At 56.3% G+C, this 19,967-nt stretch overlaps 1 protein-coding gene across 2 annotated transcripts; it reads right to left on the bottom strand.

Annotated features, from left to right (window-relative positions):
* Positions 1–6: 6 nt before the first annotated feature.
* Positions 7–19,967, bottom strand: UNC13D (unc-13 homolog D). Of its 2 annotated transcripts, XM_026861048.1 has the most exons (33): positions 19,852–19,967; positions 19,357–19,587; positions 12,171–12,203; positions 11,813–11,920; positions 11,365–11,424; positions 11,033–11,099; positions 10,771–10,948; positions 10,380–10,424; positions 9,889–9,957; positions 9,622–9,691; positions 9,187–9,291; positions 8,757–8,849; positions 8,423–8,526; positions 8,041–8,158; positions 7,307–7,431; positions 6,979–7,069; positions 6,629–6,685; positions 6,092–6,189; positions 5,819–5,870; positions 5,364–5,494; positions 4,923–5,043; positions 4,201–4,344; positions 3,914–4,012; positions 3,404–3,610; positions 3,179–3,247; positions 2,785–2,864; positions 2,442–2,547; positions 2,294–2,365; positions 2,089–2,172; positions 1,680–1,800; positions 958–1,135; positions 376–581; positions 7–265 (listed from the first exon to the last, which is right to left on the bottom strand). In XM_026861048.1, exons 3-33 carry the CDS (start codon positions 12,201–12,203, stop codon positions 159–161), a joined length of 3,198 nt encoding a protein of 1,065 aa, XP_026716849.1. In that variant the 5' UTR covers positions 19,357–19,587; positions 19,852–19,967; the 3' UTR covers positions 7–158. The 2 variants fall into 2 exon arrangements, with proteins under 2 accessions (XP_026716849.1, XP_026716847.1); XM_026861046.1 differs by lacking the exons at positions 19,357–19,587; positions 19,852–19,967 and adding an exon at positions 14,264–14,325 and having other exon boundaries at positions 958–1,081.

The raw sequence follows: 19,967 nt of genomic DNA, 5'->3' as shown, positions 1-19,967 counted from the left end.
TGGGGGTGAGATGGGTGCTGGGAGGGGGGGGGGGACACAGGGACCCCCCCCTCTGTCCTCCTGGCCCTTGTGGATGGCGATGGCTCCAGCACTGGCAAAACTGCTGGGGTCCCACTGGCTGAACACCCTCATTTTGGGACCCTCTTCCTCCACCTCCCTCACTCTCTCTCCTTGGATTGCTTGGCTCGTTGCTTGCGGAGCTTAACAAAGGCCTGAGCCTCTTTGTCCCCTTTCCTGGACTCCAGCAGCCGGAGGATCTCGTCTCCTGCCAGAGAGGAGGGGAGTGATGGTGGGAGATGCTCATCACAGCCCCCTCCCCACACCATGGGGCTGGCGGGGGCTCGGCAGAGCTCAGCCCCGCTCAGCCCCACGTACCACTGGGTTTGGGGTGGGTGAGGGGCAGGCGGGTCTGGGGCACCCGTCCTGTGTCAGCCTGGTCCTCATCGGCATCAAGGCCGGGCAGGTGGCAGAGGGGGAAGAAGGCTTCGCCCTCCAGGTCGTTGGCCCCCAGCGTGTCGTAGTCAAACACGGTCAGCAGCAGGCAGGCCCCCTCCTGCCGGCACTTCTCGGGGGGGATCAAACTGCAGGGGGACAGGATGCAGGGGATGGTCATGTCCCACCCGGTCCCAAAATTCAACCTTCCCTCCAGGGACCAAACGGGCTTCCCCAGAGTGGGAAGCTAACCCCCACCCCCACCGCACTGACCCCAACCCCTTCAAAGCACAGGGCCCCAGCACAGCCCCCCCCCCAGCCTATAGGACCCCAGTGTTTGGGGTGCCCCTACCCCAGCTGCCACCGTGGGACCCCACAACTGAGCCCCCAGTGGAGTGCAGGGGGTGAAATCCCAGGGCAGGACCCAGTTCCTGAAGCAGCAGCCCCACAGCAGGGGGTCAGCTGAAGCATGGGGGGCTGTGGGGATTGGGACGGGGGGGCATGTGGGTGTCAGCCACTACATACAAGTCAAAGGCTTCGTCGAAGAGGGGGTGCAGCTCGTTCCTCTTGCACTGAGTAGTCCGGGCCACCACCTCGGGGAACTGGTGCCGGGGCTCCAGGGTGAGCTGGACAAAGGGGTCGCTCGAGCCTGGCGGGGTGCAGATGTCAGCCCCCTCCCGCCGCCCCCTCCGCCCCAGCACAGCTGGCCGAGCGCAGCCAGGGTGGACGGACACATTGGGGTGGCTGAGGGGGGGTCAGAGCACCCTCACCACCACCCCCAGCCCAGTCCACTCTCTTGGGAGGGTGCGGGAACATCCCCAACCCTGCCCACACATCGATCGGCCGCGGGTGGCTGCAAGAGGAGTGACCTCTCCTGGAGAGCTCCCCAAATAACAGCCAACACGAGAGACTGTCCCCTGCCACCCTGGCATATTTTGTTTGTCCGAGACATGGTTTGCATGATGGAAAAAAGCTGCCTGCCTAGCTGCTGGCTTGTGCTGCAGACTGAAGGCCAGTGGGATGTGGGCACAGTGTCCTGCCTGGTCCTGCCTGCCACATCCCACTGGACCACGCTGGACCAATGCAATAACCCCATGTCTTCCCCAGTTCCACCTCCTTGGATGCAAAAGTGAATCAAGACAGAGTCCTGTTACACCAAGCACTGCCAGCATCGCCTACCCAGGGGCATACCGGGGACTGAGGACAGGGGTCCCGGGGTGGTGGCTCCCCAGCCCACCCACACCCACCGTTGGAGTCCAGCGGGATGAGGTTGACAGCGTTGAGCACTTCCACTCGGAGTTTCTGCTCCGAAGGGCGATACAGCGCTTTGATTGTCACGGCCCCGTACTTCTCTGAGCTGGTGTCCAGCTGAGCAGTGGGGAACAAGAATAAGGGTGCTGCCTTTTGGCATACTCGTGGAGGGGATGCCTGGGGTTTGCTGGAGGCTGAGCAGGAATTTTTAGGTACCAGATGGGTGATGAGCATCCTCTGGGATGCAACTGAACCCACTGCTGAGGCAAAACCAGCCCCAACAGCCCCAGGACTGGGAGGATGGTGGGGAAATCCCATGTTTCCACTGGCAGGCTGGGCCAGGCAGCCTCGAATGTGCAAGGATGGGATGTGGGCAGGGTCTGAGGGCACTATACTGACTCCTACCTGCTGCTGGATCCTGTTGCTGAAGTATTTCTGGATGAGTTTGCGGCTGGTGGAGGAGCAGAGGGCTAGGTGGCTCTCCAGTGACTGCAGGGAGGATGAGAAGTGACAGTCAAGCACAGGGATGGGTCTGCAGCCTGGGGATGCCCTCCCTGGAAAGCACCCAAAGGAAACCCTTGGGGACCCCCCAATCTCCATCCCCCTATACCAGGAAGGCTGCAGCGTGGAGGGTCTCCAGTGGCAGCCCGCAGCCCTCAGCGTAGAAGCACAGCTCCAGGCTCTGGGGAGAAGGATGCTGTTAGCTGGCATCCAAACACCCGCCCCTGTCCCCAGGGACCCCCTACCCCCCCTGGTACCTTCAGGGCACAGTGCAGCTTCTTGTAGCACTGGGTTGAGGGGACCTGCTGCCCCGCGGCCGCCGACAGCACAGACAAGGTGTGATGCCAGAGGAGAGTGAGGAGGCTGCAGGGGCAACAGATGAAGGTTGTGAGCGGGGGTCCAGGGAAGTGGGCTGGGGGATGTGGTCCTCAGCCTAGGGGCTTTGCAAAGCCCCAGAGTCCACCGGCTCATCCCGCTGGGCTGAGCAGCCAGCCCCAAAGTGGGATGTCCTTGAGCCCGGTGGGGCTGGGGGAACACTCCTGCTGAGGGCCAGTGATGCTGCTGGCATCTGCCATGGTGCATCCTCAGTGCCCTGGTCACCTTTTGAAGTTTTCCTGGACCAGATGCTCATTGAGATACTGCAGCTCCGACTCCAGGAACTTCATGAGTGGGATGATGGACTGCAGTGAGAGAAGAGAGGCATTGGGGAAGGCACAGTGAGGAGAGGAGCAGAGAACTGTTGGCTGGAGCCAGCAGGGCAGAGGGGACAGTTCAGATGAGTTCCTTCCCACAGTGAGGACATGGACAGGCTGTGCCTGGTCTGGTCCTGCTGCCGACACAGGCACCAAATGAAGCATATGAAGGTCTGGGCCCCATCAGTGGTGTGGGGTAGGGAGAGGTGAGGAAGGGTGATGGGAGCCTCCACCAAGTAGGCAAGGGTTATTCATGGCTTCCTGAAAAAGATGGTCCAGGAGGGGCTGGGCCAGGTACTTACGTCCTCAGGCTCCCGGGTATCATTGGAAGATGAGAGCTCCTGGATGTGTCTGGCAATGCCTTTTTCCAGCTGTTGGGGAGAATGCATGGAGACACTTAGACATTGCCCTCTTCACCAGCTTCATGCCCAGGTTCACCTTGTCTCCATCCCAGGAACATTACGGGCTCCAGGTCCCCTTAGATGAAACTTTGGGCCAGGCAAGAGGGGTCAGTGGCAGGTGGTCACCTTGGTGGCCAGGGCTTGCACCACGTCCCGGACCTCATGGTCTAGGCAGGAGACAGCGCTGTCGAGCTGGTTATGCAGCGTGTGCTGGATCTGCTGCTGGTCGATGACGGCCTCTGTGCGCTCCACCAGCTGCACCCAGTCCAGCTGTGATGGCAGCTTCAGGATCAACAGCCGCAGCTGCTTGATGTTGTTCACCACGATGCAGAGCTGGGGGAGGTGGGTCTTCTTCAGGGTGTCCCACAGCCCCTGCTGGCTCCATCCTCATCCTCATCCCCATCCCAACTCCAACCCCATCTCCATCCCATCCCCATCCTCAACCTCATCCTCATCACCATCCCCTGCTTACACCATTTCCCTCCTGATTTTCCAGGAGTACAGCTATTAGGGGCCAACTGATCCCCATGAAACCCAAACCCAGAATGTTGGCTGGGTGCTCTTCTCCCTCTCTGCTCCAAAACCATGGCCAAATTCTGCCTCTCCCTAAGCAGTGGACCCTGTCCCGATACCAACCCTGTTGGCTGCTTCACCCTCGTTCTGCTCGCTCAGCGACAGAGCCTCAGCCCTCTCCTTGATGAGCCGGCAGTACATCAGGGCTATTTTGCACATGTCCTGCAGGATAGAGAAGACAACTGAACTGAGCTGGGCAGCACAGGGACCACCACAGTGCCAGGGACCCCACCACATAGTGTGGGCACTGTCCCCATTCATGGAGTCGCGTCTCCAAGAGCAGGAGAGGAAACTCTGGCTGCTGAATGCCTGTGAGCATGGCATCTGCTGTGAGGGCCCAGTGTACAAACCTCCACGAGCTTCACCATGATCATGAAGGCTTCCTCGGGGTCTGGCCAGTTGAGCTGCTGCCAGGTCTTCACGATTTGGGCGTAGCAGGTGGACAGGTCAACAGTGGACGTGCTGTGCTTGTTGTGCTCTCCAAAGGGCGTCAGCTGAGAGGGCAGAGGAAATAAATGCAACTCAGCTTGTCTGGAGAGAAGAGATCCCAGACAGGAGAGCTGTCTTTGGGGGTCTGTGGCCCATCATCAGCTCCATATATCCCAATGTCATCACTTGGTCACTTTGGGGAGTAGAGTTGAGGATAGATGAGGCAGACTGAGCTACCTGCATCAGGCTGTCCATCCTCCAACCCAGCATTGTTGGACCACACTGAAGAGCAGGGTGAGGAGCCCATAGCCCCATGGCTGCCTCCCCTCCGCTCTTTCTAAAGGTCGGAAGCGAAGGGGATGCGCATAGCATGGCCAAATGCAGGCTCATCAGCTTGTCAGGCTGCTGGAGAGCAGAGAAGGAAGGGGCATGGGGATGCAGTGTGCAGCCAGGGTGGGATCAACTGGTCCAGGAAACCACATCCTTTGTGAGAGGGATTTGGGAGGGGAACCAGCCTGCTCCTGGGCTGCAAGAGGCACCTACGTGGTGGTCTCAGTGCTGTGAGCCAGGCAGAGCAGCAAAGCATGGAGGGAGCTGGAGTGTTCCCAAAGGGCAGAGAGAGATGTTCTCCTCCCCGGGTTACCTGGTCCATCTGGATGGCTCTCTGTGCCCTCTCCAGCGCAATGGTGTAGGCCTTCTGCAGCCACTGGGGCACAGCTTCCTTGAACCACTGGTGGAAATTGCTCAGAGCCAGAGGTCCATCCCTGGGGATGAAGGCATCAGCTTCTCCAACCGCACAGCAACAGCACAGGACCATCATCCCTCCTTGCTTTCACATACAAGAAACTGCCCCGAGGCAGAGTCCGCACATAACACCGTGCTAAGGAGAAATGTCTCCTTGTCTGGAAGTTGAGATCTCCATCAAACCCACCCAGAGACAAGCCTGAAACCCTTCTGGTGATGCTCACATTGACATCAGACACCAACTGCCTTGTCTGTCTTGTGTGTAGTGATGTAGGCGAATGGGAAGGATTTGGAGTTCCTCTCAATTAACTGCTCATTCCCTCGCTTCAGGGTTAGATACCTCTTTGGGAGGAAGTTCTTCATCCGATAGAGCTCCTGTAGGTTCATGTAGAGCTGGAAAAGGCTCTCAGCTGTGGGCTTGGACATGCTGCTGTCGACCTCACGCAGCTGCTCCTGGACATGCTCTGCAACCTGGCAGTGATCAAGAGAAGGAGGGTGGCTGTTAATGAGGGTCCAGCCAGGAAAGTTTGATCTGCTGGGGGCTCTCTGGAGCCACGGGGTAAGGGTCAGCTCAGGGGACTCCTCTTCCTTTTAGGTGGCATTTCAGGAGATTCATTGGGCCAAGTAAGTAGATGGTAGTCACTTCATGGGCATGCAAAGAAAGATGGAGAGTTGCCCTGGTTTGCTCCCTTTCCAGGCTTGCAACAACCAATCGCCACCTAGAGGGTGGCCAAAAACCTCAGCGTGGTTTTAGACCTTACTCCTGTGAGTGCAGGGAAGCAGAAGCTTGCTCACCAGGCTCTCCAGCTCCAGGTAGGCGATGGAGAAGAGATTCAACTTCAAGGTGCTGCAAGACAGAAACGTGGAGACAGGAGCCTGTCAAACCCAGCCCAGCAAAGCCTCCCAGGCCATGCCCTTACTGCAAGGACAGTACAGCTCTAAGAGGCAGAGATGGGACCACAGGTGCTGTCTGTGAAGCCCAAGAGAGAAGGAGCGAGACATCAAAGTGCCCTGCTGCTCGTGACCCTAGAGAAGGTGCATGAGGAGAGATCAAGCTCTGAAACCTACCTGATGAAGAATTTATTCCAGATTTTCTGGCACTGCTGGAGATCTCCTATCACCTCTAGGAGGAGTCTGGACAAGGCTTTGCCATTCTCCTCCATGCTCTACAACGGAAGGAACAGCTTGTTTTGGATGCTCAGTGATTCTGAGATGACCTGGGTTCTGTTCTGATCCATTTTATTTCTATTTATTTCTACTTTATATATTTGTTATTGTGGGGTAGCAATCTATCATTAGATATGCTTTAGGAGCACCAAGAAGTTGTTGGTAACATCCACTGTCACCCTGTGCTTACATGGCTGGGCTGGGGGCCACCTCCTGTTCTCCTGAGCACTGCACCAAGGCCTTAAGCTTCAACACACCTCAGTGGCTGCAGGTAACATGGCTCATGGTGTTTCTAAGCTGAAAACCCAAATGCCTTGACTGCATCAAAAAAATGGAGAAGCCTCATCTCAATTTTATCTTCCCATGCCCTCGGGCCTCCCACCCCAAGCCCAGGAAATTGCTTCTTATAATGTCAGAGATGCAGAGATGGGAACTGACCTTCACCATGGGCTTGAGGTGCTGCTTCTCCATGTGAAACCACTCCGTCGTGCCTGACTGCAAGAGAGGACTCCTGGTGAGATGACAGGGAAGCAGGAGGAGTAAAGCCAACCCTGTCACCCCCTTCATTCTCACTGTCCCCTGGGTGTGGTCAGGATCCAGCTCCATGTGGTGGGAACCACAGGCTGGGGCCACCAGCTTGAAGAGGGTCGGTTATTTTCCCCCCTGCCATGGTGGTCTGTGTGGCTTTGCTGTGGTGTGGGCACTGGGCAGGGGATGGATGGGAAGGGAGAGCCGTAGGGTCCCACCTCCCCAGGGCTGAGGAAGGTGAGACCCCCGGTCCCCACTACCTTCAGCGCTGTGGAGACCATCTGGGGGAGGTCAGGGCTGAGCACGCACAGCTCATGGAAAGCTTTCATTTTGCACATCTGGACCAGAACCCTGCAAAGCGAGAACCTCGAGTGAAACCAGCACCAGCCCATCAGAAACAGCCACCTCTCCCCACAGAAACGCTACCCAAACAGAGCTTCCCTCCCAACAGCATCCCCAGGGGGAGACCAGGAGGAGGGACAGGCCAGGGCAAATGTCACAGCAGCCTAGAAGGGGGCAGAAAGGGCTCAGGTAGGTTTTTGCTCAGCCATATACCCCGTGCACAGCTGACACCGGTGCTCAACTCACCGGAGCAGGGACTGGAGCCTCTCCGTGGACCTTGGGACAGAGAGGGGGAAAATGATGCGGTACCTCCGGACGAGGGAGATCCCATAAGTCAGCAAGGACTGGAAGGACTCAGCCAGCTCTGCTTTCTAGGGAGAAGGAAGAAAACGTGCTGTCAGCCTCAGCAGGGGACAGAGATGCTGGTAGGACTGTGGCACCATGGTGGAGGGAGCTGGTGCCTCCTGTTCCTTTCTAGCCTTCTCCAAGAATGGAAAAAGCCCTCTGATGCCTTGGGTAACTTCTCCCTGGAGGGGCTGAACTGAGCTTGAGTCTGAACTTTTTTTCTATGCATTAAAAATCTGGAGTCTCAGCATGGTACTGGGAGGCCTTCGGAAAACAGGTGGGGAAATTAGGAATGGGGTCATATTTAAGTTTCGTAGGGGGTATGATTGACTTGATAGCAGCTATGGAGGAGGGGGATGCTGGTGCAAAGGGTAAGGGTTTCTCTGTGAAGAGAGGGAATAAACCCTCAGGGTAAAGGGGCTCCCTGACCCATGGGTTGTCCTGGTCTCTGTGTCTGGTTCTCCCCAGAAATGCCCTCCAGCTGCCCTGGCACCCCTGTACCCCATAAGCTCCTGCTCTTCCTGGAACACAGGGAGGGAAACAGCCCAAGGAGATGGGAGGAGAGGCTCGGGGTAGGGTACACAGGGCACGTTTCCCTGATCTCTGCCCCCCATGTGGTACCCGAGCCCTCTCACCTGCTCTGGCCTCAGGCGCTCCTGCACCCACTGGTACTCGATACTGGTGATCTGGTGGAGCAGGCAGTTGCTGTTGAACTCAAGGCTCTGGTAGAGCTTGCTGTACGCCAGCCACTGCCTGGGGAGGAGGGAGAGGCTTTACTGAATGCCCCGGGGCTGGGGGGCACCCAAGAGCCAGCACAGGGCTTCCCCCACCACAGCTACAGCTGGGATTGCAGGGGGAGGACCCGGCTCTGCTGGTGGTGCTCAGGGCAGGGGGCAATACCAGCCACACTGAACTCATGGGAGAGATCAGCTGCGGTCAGATGGCCCCAGGGAAGGTGTCGGGACCCTTGACCTCCACCAATGCTGCGTCGTGGCTCCCTGGGCATGGGCTACTCACGCCATGACCTGGTGGAAGTCAGAGAGATCCTTCTGCGTGGCGTGCAGGTACAGCACGGTGCTGGCGTGTCGGCTCAGCTCCCCATCCCAGGAAATGCTGCCAGCCTGCGAGGATGCAAAAGGAGGGTAACGTGTCCTGGAGTAAGCTGGGCTCAGCGAGGAGGGGGACCGGCACCGGGGTGGGGTGTATTTGCAGGATCACAAGAGGAATGGGTGCCCCACGAGGATGCCAGGCACAGGTGGGCATCATCATAACCCTCCTCCCCACCACATGGCACCAACGGAAGTCCTCACCCTACGCAAGCTGCAGGGGGACGGCTTCTCCCCCTCGGTACCTGGTGCTGAAGGATCTCATAGGACACCAGCTGCTGCAGGAGGTGGCGATGGACAGTGTAGCTCGGCTGTGTCCGGCTGCTCGTGGTGGCCCTCTGAAAAGAGACAAGGCATAGAAGCAATAACCATAATTTGCCCGAACACATGGGAATGCAGTCAGAGAGCGGGGACACAGGAACCCCAAAAGAATGGGGCTGGAGAGCCCTATCTGAACCCAAGCCAAGGGGTGCAGAAGCACTAGGAGCAAGGCCCCCCGTCCTGGCATGGAGCTCAGGGGAGAGTCAAGCAGGTTTCCAGCACATGCAAACCCTGGTGCTGGCACCTCTGGCCCTGGGACAGGGATCTGTGATTCAGGGTAGGCCCCAAGGGACAGGCAGCTGCCCCCTCCTGCCAGGGCAATGGAAAGGGACCCCCTTCCCCGTTCCCTCCTACCTTCTTGTGAGTCAGCAGAAACTGCAGGTGACACTGTCCCCGGTTGGGGTACGTCTCCGTCCGTGGCTCCAGCTGGTACCACCGGTCATCCCAGCAGTGCAGATCCTACACAGGCAGAGATGGGGTGAGGCCTCAGGCAGCCTTCCCTGGGGAGGGATCCTGCTCAGGTCCCACTGCATTAACGGGGCAGAAAGATGCTGTCTTGGGTAACTATAGTATTTGATTGAAAAAAAGATATATAACGACCAAGTAAACATGTTGGACTGGCCAGGGCACCTGTCATCACGCTGGAGGAGCTGGCATTAATTTGCAGCTCTGAGCCAGGATCCTGGGTGAGCCTGGTGCTGACATGGGGCTGGATCCTGCTCAGACCCCACGAGGTTTAACTGGCACCTGGGGAGTCACTTGGAGGAGAGGATGCACCATGGCACTCACCTTCAGGCGAAGGACCACGTTCCCCAGGAAATCATCCTGCCCTTTGTCTTTGCGAGCATCTTTAAAGATCCTGAAAGGCATGAATGCAGGAGAGGGTGAGAAAGTTTCCTGTAGCCATGACCCAGCTGCAGCTGGGGCGAAGAAGGGTGACACAGACCTGAGGTCCTCCCTCCCTCCTTCCAAAGGCAGTTTTTAAAATCCAGCAGGCAAATAAGCATTTTCCAAACCCACTTTCTCGGCAGCCATCAGGGCCATGCCAACACCAACCGTTTGAGGCCATGGAGGTCCGTCAGCTCCCCCAGCTTGTGCCGCACTGACTCCACCATGTCCGAGTCCCTGCAAGGGTGGGTAGTGAAACCCACCGCCGGGGAAAGAAGGAAATTCAGGAAATTGCAAAAGTGTTCAGGGAGCTGCAGTGACGGCACAGAAGGGAAGGTGCTGGGGGAAGAATGTGTCGGGACTGAGATCATGCCCAAAATTGGCTGTTCCACCAAAATCTGCAAGCACATGGCTTCTTTCCATAAATAAAAATCAGGGCTCAGGGTCAGCCCTGCCTGGGCAAAGCCTCTGCTCATGCTGGTCTCATCCTGCACTGTGCACTGCTCCAGCAGAAAGTGATGGGGAAAGGGGTCCCCAGCTGGTTTCTGGGGCTTTTTAAAGGGTGCAGGTTGAAGGATCACCCCAGGGACCCTCCCAGGAAGCAGGACCCTGCTCAGGGCCAGGGATTGGGGTCACTGGCTGGGGGTGTCGCTGCTCACCACATGTCCAGGTGGAAGCTGGCCGTCTCCACATCTTCAAACTCCCTGCAAGGCACCAGCAGGATGCTGTTACTTGAGCAGCATCCAAGGGACCAGCAGCAAGCAGGCAGGCCAGCTGGGCATTGCAGGCAGGTGGCTCCTCCCTGGGGAGACCCCAACCACCCCACACAACCTGGGGAAATGGCGGGAGAGACCCAAGGGAGGAATTTTTTCACCTCCCTGGACCTGCTGCATGAGGTAGACCAGAAGTCTGGTAAACGCCAGTGGGCGTAGCCCCGGCAAAGCCCCAGCTCCTGGTTGGGACAAGTAATGAACCCCTCCATCCACCCCCCAGGAGCCCTGGGTACCCCCTGCAGCCCCCAGTGAGCAAAGCCAATGGGTGGCAGATTACAGGATAAATGTCTCGTCCCACACTGGGCTGAGGGTCTGGCTTATGACTTGTGTGCGATGGATCTGGTCTTCGGGGATGAGGTCTTTGACTACAGCCTTCATCCGCTTCTTGTGGTCGGTGTGGACCGGGTCCTGGCTCTTGGTCTCGATGCCCAGCAGGCAGTACGGGTCACTGAACCCTGCGAGGGCAGAGGCGTGCAAGTCACTGTCGGGAGCAGCAGCTGTCCCTTCTCTGACCGGGACACCCACCCATCTCCACTTACCACTGACGTCTTTACCCAAAATCCCCTTGGCTTCCTTCACGGTTGCTTTCAGGCAAAATATTGGGCTCTGTAAGAAAAGAAACAAAAGAAAAATTTCTTAATGTGGGGTCACCAACCCCACACAGAAGGATGGGGCTTGAGAAGGATTGCATCATCAGCTGCTGCTTGTGCCAGCAGACAGTTCCTGAGCAACTCCCTCAGCACAGTCCGGAGCACACCATACCCCAAACCCCAACACGGGGGCTGGAGGCACCACAGCTCCCCAGCACCATCCCAATATGGGGACCCCCCTCAGCTGTAGCATACTGGGGAGATGCCATCTTGCTGCGTACCTCCAGTTCCTTGACCTGCTGCATGATGATGCTGTGCTCCTCTGCATCCATGCCGAACGCCTGTTGTAGATATCATGGTCGGTAACAGATGCTGCCCTGTTAGCAGTGGCTGGAGAGCAGCCAGGGGCTTCCCTCTGCTTCCCAGGAGCCAGCTGCAGCTCGAGGGGAGAGGAGAAGAGCAGAGCCCAGCAGAAGGGCTGGGGACCAGCTGAAAGCTCTCAAGGGAGAGCTTTCTTCCCACCATCCCAAGCCTAAGATAAATAATTCCCCCTAAGGCTAATATTTCCCAGCCACAAGCTGTTCCAGCCCTCCAGCTGGATACCGCTGCTACGTCTTTTAGGATGCTTGCTGAGAGATTCTTTCAAGTGTTCCTCATCTCCTTTAGCCAGGAGGGTGGACGTATCAGGGGACATGTTTTGGGGACCCCGCTGGGGAGGTAGGGACCCACCTTTTGCACATAGGCATAGAGTTCCTGGGAGTCCGCGACATGGTGGTGCTCAGGCTTGCCCAGGCGGTGCCAGATGGTGTAGAGGACCTCCTCATAGAGCAGGGCCAGCTGCGGGGGGACCACCAACCAACACCTTGTGTGGGACCAGGCCAGCAGGGACATGCTCCGTGCATCCCCTGGGATTAGTGGGGTGTCCCTTCCCGCCAGCCTCCCAAGATCCCTGCCTGTCCCTGTCACCCGCTTCCCAGCATCCAGCCCTGCCTGGCCACCACCTCTGGGACCACGTCCCCAAGCCCCAGCAGCACTGCCACCCCCTCCTGTGCCACCAAGGGAGACCATGGCAGAGCCGCACTTGTACCTCTTGCTTGGAAAACCGGTGAGACAGATCCATCTAGAGAAAGAAGAGAAGCAGAGAGGTTTCCCATCAGGTCGTGTGGTAGAGCATGATTTTAGGATGAAACTGCAGCCAAGCAGGGCTGGGCAGAGGTGGCATCACCCACAGCCCATTGGGGAGAGATGCCCCAAAGGATGCCATGAGAGCCCACAAATGCCCCATGGCCAGGGGACCACTTCTACCATCACCCACCAGTGGGCAGCACGGGGTCTTCACCTCCAAGTCATGTTAATTGATAGCAACAGCAATTTGGGGTGACCCATAGGAGGCTTGAAAAGCCAGTCAACCATGTCTCACCCCACAGAGCTGCTTGCTGACCTGCCAGGCCCAGCAGGACAACGCTAGAGAGCAAACTAGCCAAGGGAGAGGGCAGGTGGCCAAAGCACAGCAGGGAGCTGCAGGCTGGGCAAGACAACAGTGGGCAAGGAGCCACCAAAAAGCCATCGGGATTCATGACTTGAGTCCCCCTGGCAGCAAGAAAAATGAGCGCTGCTGCAATGGTGCATTGCTCGTCATTGAGCTGAAGGTCCGTTCCCCACTTGAAGGATGATCAGCAATAGCATTTACTTTCCAAAAGAAAACTGAATTAAAATGGTGCTGCGTGACGAGGCACAGCCCCGGTGCTGGCTGAGGGGGTCCTGCTGCCCTCACAGCCCCCGTTGGCCCCCACATCAAATGTCACTTCACACTCATCCTGGATCCAAATGGGTCCAACTGGGAGATCAAACCACCACTACCAAAAATACCCTTTGCCCTGACAAACCCGAGCCCTCACTCCGTTCTCTCCCTGACGCTGAGGCTGAGCCTGTCCTGCATCTGCTTCTCACACCACGGCCTGGATTCAGCCACCACCACGGCTGAGCAACTCAGTCCTGCTGCGAGGCCTGGCTGGGTGACAGTGACTTTGCCACTGTCACAAGCTGGGTGACCCAGCCAGAGGGAGGGGGGACCAGTGACCCCGTGCCATCTGTTACAGCTCCCAGTGCTGGAGCTTCTGGGAGTCCAAGGGAGTGACGCCAAAAAATATAATGGAAATGTTTGAAGCAAGTTTGGCCCTTTCTGTGCTGAGGCCATATGCCAAGCACGGTTCCAGCACCCCCCTCCGTCAAGGCAGAGCCTACCTGTGGGTCAGCCCAAGTGCCAGAATGACCTTAGGATCCCCCTAACAGGAAAAAACCCTAACCCAGGCTGAAACATTAGCATCTGCTTATGGCAAATCTATGGCTGGCATGATCCCCTAGTCATCTGGTCTAAATTCAACTCTTCCACCCTCATGCTTACCCATATGTGCATGGGATTGGTTAAGCTAAAACTGAGCTGAGCCACCAGGATGTGTTTACTGCTGTTAATCCCCACACCAAGAGCCCAGCTCAAATCCAGGAGCAGTGCTTAAATCCAGATCTGGATACAGGCACCAGCATCCCTCCCACCCTGTTAGCTGTGGCAGTGTCACTGGTGTGGGATGACAGCTTGGCTGCAGAGATGGTGACACTTGGGAAGGAGGACAAGTCCTGGGGAGGACTCATGCTGGGAGTCCAGCACGGGGAATCATGCCCACATGCTCCCAGCAGCACCAGGCTGAGCATGCAGAGCTGTGAGTCCCATCTCCACGGGGGCACACACAGGGACACCGTCTGTCCGGCCACTGCAGAGGAAGTCAGTTGGGTTGGGCTGGCCAAGAGCAGGACTTCGGGAGATCTGCTGGCAGCGGGGAGCCCAGAGGGGCTGTTTGATGCTGAGAAGCTGTAGCCGAGCTAAGAGGGAACCCTCAGTGCCAGCACAGAGCTGCAGCCGATCCCGTTACACAGCCCTCAGGTGCATGTTTGCATGGGTGTTGTAGCCCCACATCCCCACCCCCATGCCTTGCTTGCCCTTGCCAAGCATCCTGGCTGGGCCATGTTTCTCTCATTCCCCTTTTACAGCCTCAGCACCCAGCTCTGCACCCTGGGGTCCCCTGGGCACAGCCAGCCTGACCCCCTCCTTGGGGCCTTCACAGTCCAAACACCCTCCCCAGTCCCAAAACCACTCTCCAGCCCCCCAAGATGAAGGCCACCTACCTCGGGGCTCTCCTCCCCAGGGAGAGTCCCCATGGGGGTCTCACCAGCAGCATCCATCTCGGGGAGAGGCTCAGCGTGGGGCAGGGGAGCGACTGCAGCTCTGCCTGCTGCTGCCGCCTCTTCCCCTCACTCACGTGTTCAAAGGAAACCACAGACCTTATCTCACCGTGACCATTTTAACAAGCGGAAACATGTGCAGGCCTCCTTCAAGAGCAAGATGGGAACGCAGGCGCCATGGCCCTGCTTCCCACCACCCTGTCCTGCGCAAGCAGCCCCTCAACCATGGGAACTTCATGGCACAGACTGGATGGGGACAAAAGAAAAGTGTCACATCCAGTCCCTGCTATTATTTATGAGCAAGGAATTGGGAACAAGTGGTCAGAAACAGACCTGAGAAGGCAAAGCCCAGCAGGGAAAAGGGTGATGGGAAGGATGGGTGGGGGCAGCATGGAGGATATGGGCTCTGATGTGTATCTGGGATCCATCGTGCCATGCGAGCGCAGACGGAGACTCTGCAGAAGTCACTTTCAGCCCCGGGGTATGGAGGGGATATGAAAACCAGTGCAAAAGCTGCAGGGTGGGAAATCCCTGCAGCACCCCAGCACGTTGGACAAGGTTGGGCCGAGAACTGATGCAGGCAGCGCAAGTGCTGGGGATGGCACTGGGAAAGGGTGTGGGGCCTTTTTCCCAAACAGTCTGTCCAGGCAGAGCTGGTTACTGAGAAAAAAAGCAGCAGGAAATGGAGTTAAAAACTTGTGCTTTGCTGTCAGCTTTCATTCTTGTAAACACTTTATCTGATTGCAACTGTCAAGGCAGTTGCCTATCACAGACCAGCAGCAGCGCCCTCCCCTCGAAGATCCCTATCAAAACGCCTGAGCTGATGGCAAAGAGGGAGGGAGGAAAGGCACAGGTGGGCATCGGGAAGAGCCACAGGAGAGGGCTGAGGGACGAGCTGGGTCGCTGCTGGATGTCTAATGTACTTATATGTGCACCTAAGAGTGCCCTCGGGCTCGGAGGGGGCTGCTGAGCTGCACAAGCATCTGATGCTCAGCAGACAGACCCACAGCCCAGGGAAGGACATCAGCCTGTGCTCAAGACCCGCATGTCACTGCTGGGGCTGCTGAGGACCCACAGGTGAAGCAGGACTGGGACCATGGCTGATGCTGCGCTCTCCATCAAGGGGAGTTTTTGTCTTTCCAGTCTTCCTCTTTCCAGCCCCCAGACACTCCTGGAAGCCGTAAACAAAGATGATTCAGATACAACACGAGAGCAGAGGCACTACATCAGGTTCAGTGCAGCCTGTCAGGGATTTCTGATTAATCCAAACAGGAAACCATGACCATGGAAACTGCACAGGAAAGTTTGTGCCCTTAACTACCCTGCGAGACACTGGGAAGAGCTGACTCCAATAGCACAGAGGTACCCCGCCACATGCTGGCCCGAACCAGGGCTGCAGAGAGCTGTGGGAGGATGCTGGCAACAGCATCTCTGTGAGAGCATGGGGAGAGAGGCAGGCAGCCAGTCCCTTCCATCCTTGCAATCATCTAGTCCTTTAATTAAGGCAGGTTGCACTGTTTTAGCTGCTTTAAGAGAGATACAACTTCCCTTTGCCCTGAAACACTGTAGGAGCAAAAGGGGTTCACTGGTGCTGGGGAACCATGAGGTGGAAAAAGGGCTGGTGGTGTTTACAGTGGTTTTCGTTATCCAGGTCAGCCAGCACAGGACCGGGGTTCTGAGGGGCTGCACAGCACACACACAGTGAGTTCCCAGAGACGGGGAGGGGCCGGGGGGGGATGCTGAGCTAATCTACAGAATAAAAATCCAGAGCTACAAGGAGGCACTGAAAAACTGAAATCCATCTCTGCTCTCACAGCGATTGTTCAGCCCCATCCTCTGAGGTCTGACAAAAGCTGCTCGTTACACTTCTGCTCTCTCCCATGTCAGGAGGGCTCTTTTGTAACTGTCCCCAGGCACCAGCGCAGTAGCCCCAAGGAACAGGGCTGCGGTATCACTTTCTCTGTGCTTCCCAGTTTGGCAGCAGAGGTAGCTCCTTGCCCCATGACTGGTGAGGGTGCCCATCCCCTCCTTTACTGGCAGAGATGCTCAGAGGTGCTCACCCAGCCCTGTCAACCTTGACTTTAACCAGCCTAGCATTTGTTTCACCTTGGGCAAAGAGTTTAAAAGCACCCTCCCTCCCTTGCCGATGGAGGGAGACATGGCAGAGGAGCCGATTTCTATTCTGCATCCCTCTCCCTCGACACACACAAATGCTGTTTATTGATTTGGGACAATAGCACCGTGCTCCACTGCAAAATGTTGTCAGTGGAAAGTAGAGATGTAAAATGCACAATGGCATTTGACAGTGATTGCTCTCATCTTTGCTTTTAGCTTTGATTGCAAAAGCACAATCTGGCCTAGCAAAGAACAACCACTGAGATAAAGGCAGGACGCAAACTCAGCATCCCCGAGCCGCTCACTGCGTCTTGCCAACAAAAAATAACAGAGGTCAAAGAAATGCCTCTTTGCTTAACCAGCACAGAGGGAACAACTGCTAAGAGTTGAGTTAAATCTCAAATCCACCTCCCTTCTCCTTGTAACACCAAAGAAATAAAATCCACTGCAATCATAAATATTGCTAAGCATCACGCAATCATTCTCCAGCCAGGAGGCGGTGGCTGTGCTGGGGTTTTGCAGGTTTTAGAAAGAAGTTCACCTTCAGTATGGAAGTGTCTGTTAAATAGCACTTTCCCTGTAAGTTCCCCAGCTGATCGCTGCATCGTTTGTGGCTGGAAATGCTCAGGCAGAGCCCGGCAGGGTGGGCAGCACGTGTCTCCCATCAGAGGCCAAGATGATCTTTGTGGAAGGTCTCTGTGCATGGTTTTGAGCCTCTGTGTGTGCAAAGGGAGAGTTATCTCGTGATCCTGCTTCATTAAGAGCAAATAGCCTTTTTTTCCCCTGGGTTTTACCAGCAGCCACCTGCTCCACAAAATACCAATCACAAAAATCACTGAGCTCACACATCTTGTGGTATTTGAACCTCAGCATTCCCTAAAATAGCTCTACCTCTTCACAACATGAGTTTAGCCAGGGGCATGTACCATATATATGCACGATATAGAGTGAACACTTCCATCCCTTTTAAGAACAACTCATCTGAAAGGAAAACCCTTTCCCTTGTGCACAGGGTTATAGGTGCTGCTGATAAACCTCTCTCAAAGAACAAGCATTATCGCCCTCTTTAAAGGGTATCATCTTCTTTTTAAAGGAAAACCTGGTATGGAAGAACCCTCTACAAGCATTAACAGCAGTTTATCTCCCTACCTCTCAGTTTGATAATCCTGGAGCCGCAGCCTGTCCTCACTCTTATCTCAATCTCGCATCTGGGAACTGGCAAATAGTAAAAAAATTGATTTCAACATGTCCCTCCCTACTTCTCCTTTTAAACACGGGGTCCAATGACTCTGCAAAACCAGGCTGTGCCTGCCAGAGTTTGGCAAGGCATACAGTGAAAACACAGTGCAGAGGAGATGAAGGTGATTTCAAAACGAGCTCAGGGACAGTTGTGCTCAGCCAGGGCACCCCCCCAGGGACCTGCGGGTGCTGCATGCTCTGGGACCAGCGATTTGATACCCAGGAGGGATGTTGATCAGTTCACTTCCTTGTCAGCTACAGGGCCTGCTAGTTATTTCTGCCCTAAACCTACATCTTTTCTTCCACAGGCTCTCCTGAGTGCTTTGAGTGCGCCTAGCAAAAAGCAGTGGTACCTGGGAAGGATGCGGGGGACACACAGCACCCCCTACCCCACTTGGGGTATCTTAGAAGGCAAACCCTGTCCTTCTGGGAGGAGCAGAGGGGACTTCCAGCCACCTACGTGGCGTTGTGAAAGCTGCGTTTCCCCCGGGAGCCCGAGCAGGAGCACGGGTTTGGTGCAAGATCGTGTGAGGATGACTCCGGCCATGCTACCCACGAGGCAGTCAGCACCTCGGTCACCCTGGGGGGTCCTCACCGCCCAGCCCCAGCCCCTCCCAAGGAAGCACCACTGTGATGCCAAGCTCTGCCCGCCGCTGCGTGGAGCTGCTCCAGCTCCCCAGGGAGCTGGCTGGGTCTCAAAGGGGAAAGGACGGTGTGTCTGACCCCGCTTCCCTGCCGTCCCCCTGGGGCCCAGAGCACAGGGCTGACCTGTCCGGATGCCATCCCTACACTCAAATGCTGCGTCTGGCTGCCCGCGTGCAGGCACAGGGCAGGGGGAGAGCATAGTCCCCCCAGGCTTGTCCTTTGGAAGATCAAAAAACTTCATGTATTAACCTGGATGCCATTTGTTTGGCTTGGGGCACCCTGTGACAGATTTAAACCATTTTCTCCATCACTGCCATGTGCTATGTGTATACAGCAAATATTTCATCCACCTCCCTCTCCCGGTGAGATGAATTCAGTGTCAGACACTGGATTTATCATCCCTTTTCAGCAGGGTTGGGACAGCGGCTGCTCTCACTGCAGGGACAAGAAAGGGGGGGCACAAATGTCAAGGCCATTTCATCTGCTGATTTGGGGCACTGAGTCCAGAGCAGCATGGCCTTCAGCACATGTGTGAGCCAGGGAGGGACCAGGGTAGATGCTTGTGAAGGTGAAAGAACTTGGGGCTGACACCTGGGTACCAGACATGCCCCATGGTTCATATTAAGCACCTTCGTGCCTATCCTGGAGTGCACATGCCAAATTATTAACCAGCTTCAGCACCAAAATGGTCCCTCCCTGTTTTTTCTGCCTCCACCTCTCCCCACACGTGTGTCAGAGTCCCCTGACGAGCCCACCAAGCCCCATGGAGCCACACACTTGGACGGTGGGAGAAAGCTGCAGCACTGACACCCCCCACCCCCACTGCCCCCAGATCCCAGACCAACATACCAAAACACTGAATACTATTGCAGCTGATATTGTCGTGGGGAGGGACACCATGTCCCAAGCAGAGCCCAGCCCTTATGGAGCAAAGTACATGGAGGAGGAGAAGAGACTGAAACTGAGCAAGGGAAATGAAAGGTTTAGAAAGTTGGGATTTGCTGAACTGAGCTTATGCATGGAGTCCAAGCTGATACCTTTTGCTCCAGTATCCGGACACTGAAGGAAGTGCGTAGGAAATCGCAGGCGGGTTGCTGGAGGATGCAGCAGAGATGGATCTTGGTCCGTTTGCACCCTGAGGTGTGAGATCCAGCATCCCCCGTCGGCAGGTACGAGTCCCCACTCCTGCTCACTGCTACGTGGGTCTCTTCATATCCCGTTGTGGCCTCTCCCAGTGGCACAGCGATGGCCCGTGAGCAAGGAGGGTGCTGAAATACCAGTTTCCAGTTCAGTCTCATGACGGCAGCTCTTTGAGCTGACTCACATAGGAGAGCAGACGGGTGAGTAATACCCGGTGTGGCTGCAAAGAAACCCCTTGCCTAAAATAAAGATCTGTGCCCTGCATGTCCCAGTATTTCATACCAGCCTACAAAAAAACCACTTTGTCACTTGGGCTTACTTGTACAGCTTTAAACCTGAAACTACCTCTTGATCACAGCCCATCTTAGCAAAACCCAGCTTCTAATACCAACCTGGCAGTTGCTTACGGCTGGAGGTGTCTGCAGTGTGAGTGCATCGGCCGAGGTGAGCCACTCGCTGGCCAGGGCTGGCCCTGCTCCGGCTGCTGGGGAACAGCTGGGTCCGAACT

The sequence above is a fragment of the Athene cunicularia genome, assembly GCF_003259725.1.
Source record: "Athene cunicularia isolate RWA chromosome 18 unlocalized genomic scaffold, athCun1 chr18_part1, whole genome shotgun sequence".
Classification (NCBI taxonomy): Eukaryota; Metazoa; Chordata; class Aves; order Strigiformes; family Strigidae; genus Athene; species Athene cunicularia.
This window is presented reverse-complemented; position numbering and strand designations above follow the sequence as displayed.

What these genes read in the sequence shown, in the direction of transcription:
- UNC13D (XM_026861046.1), bottom strand. Translation starts at nt 14,320, where the DNA reads ATGGATGCTGCTGGTGAGACCCCCATGGGGACTCTCCCTGGGGAGGAG. An exon ending in GACTTCCACCAGGTCATGGC is followed by an intron (nt 8,159 to 8,422) that starts GTGAGTAGCCCA and finishes CCTCCTCCCCAG; the next exon opens with GCAGTGGCTGGCGTACAGCA. An exon ending in AAGAACTTCCTCCCAAAGAG is followed by an intron (nt 5,044 to 5,363) that starts GTATCTAACCCT and finishes CTTCATCCCCAG; the next exon opens with GGATGGACCTCTGGCTCTGA.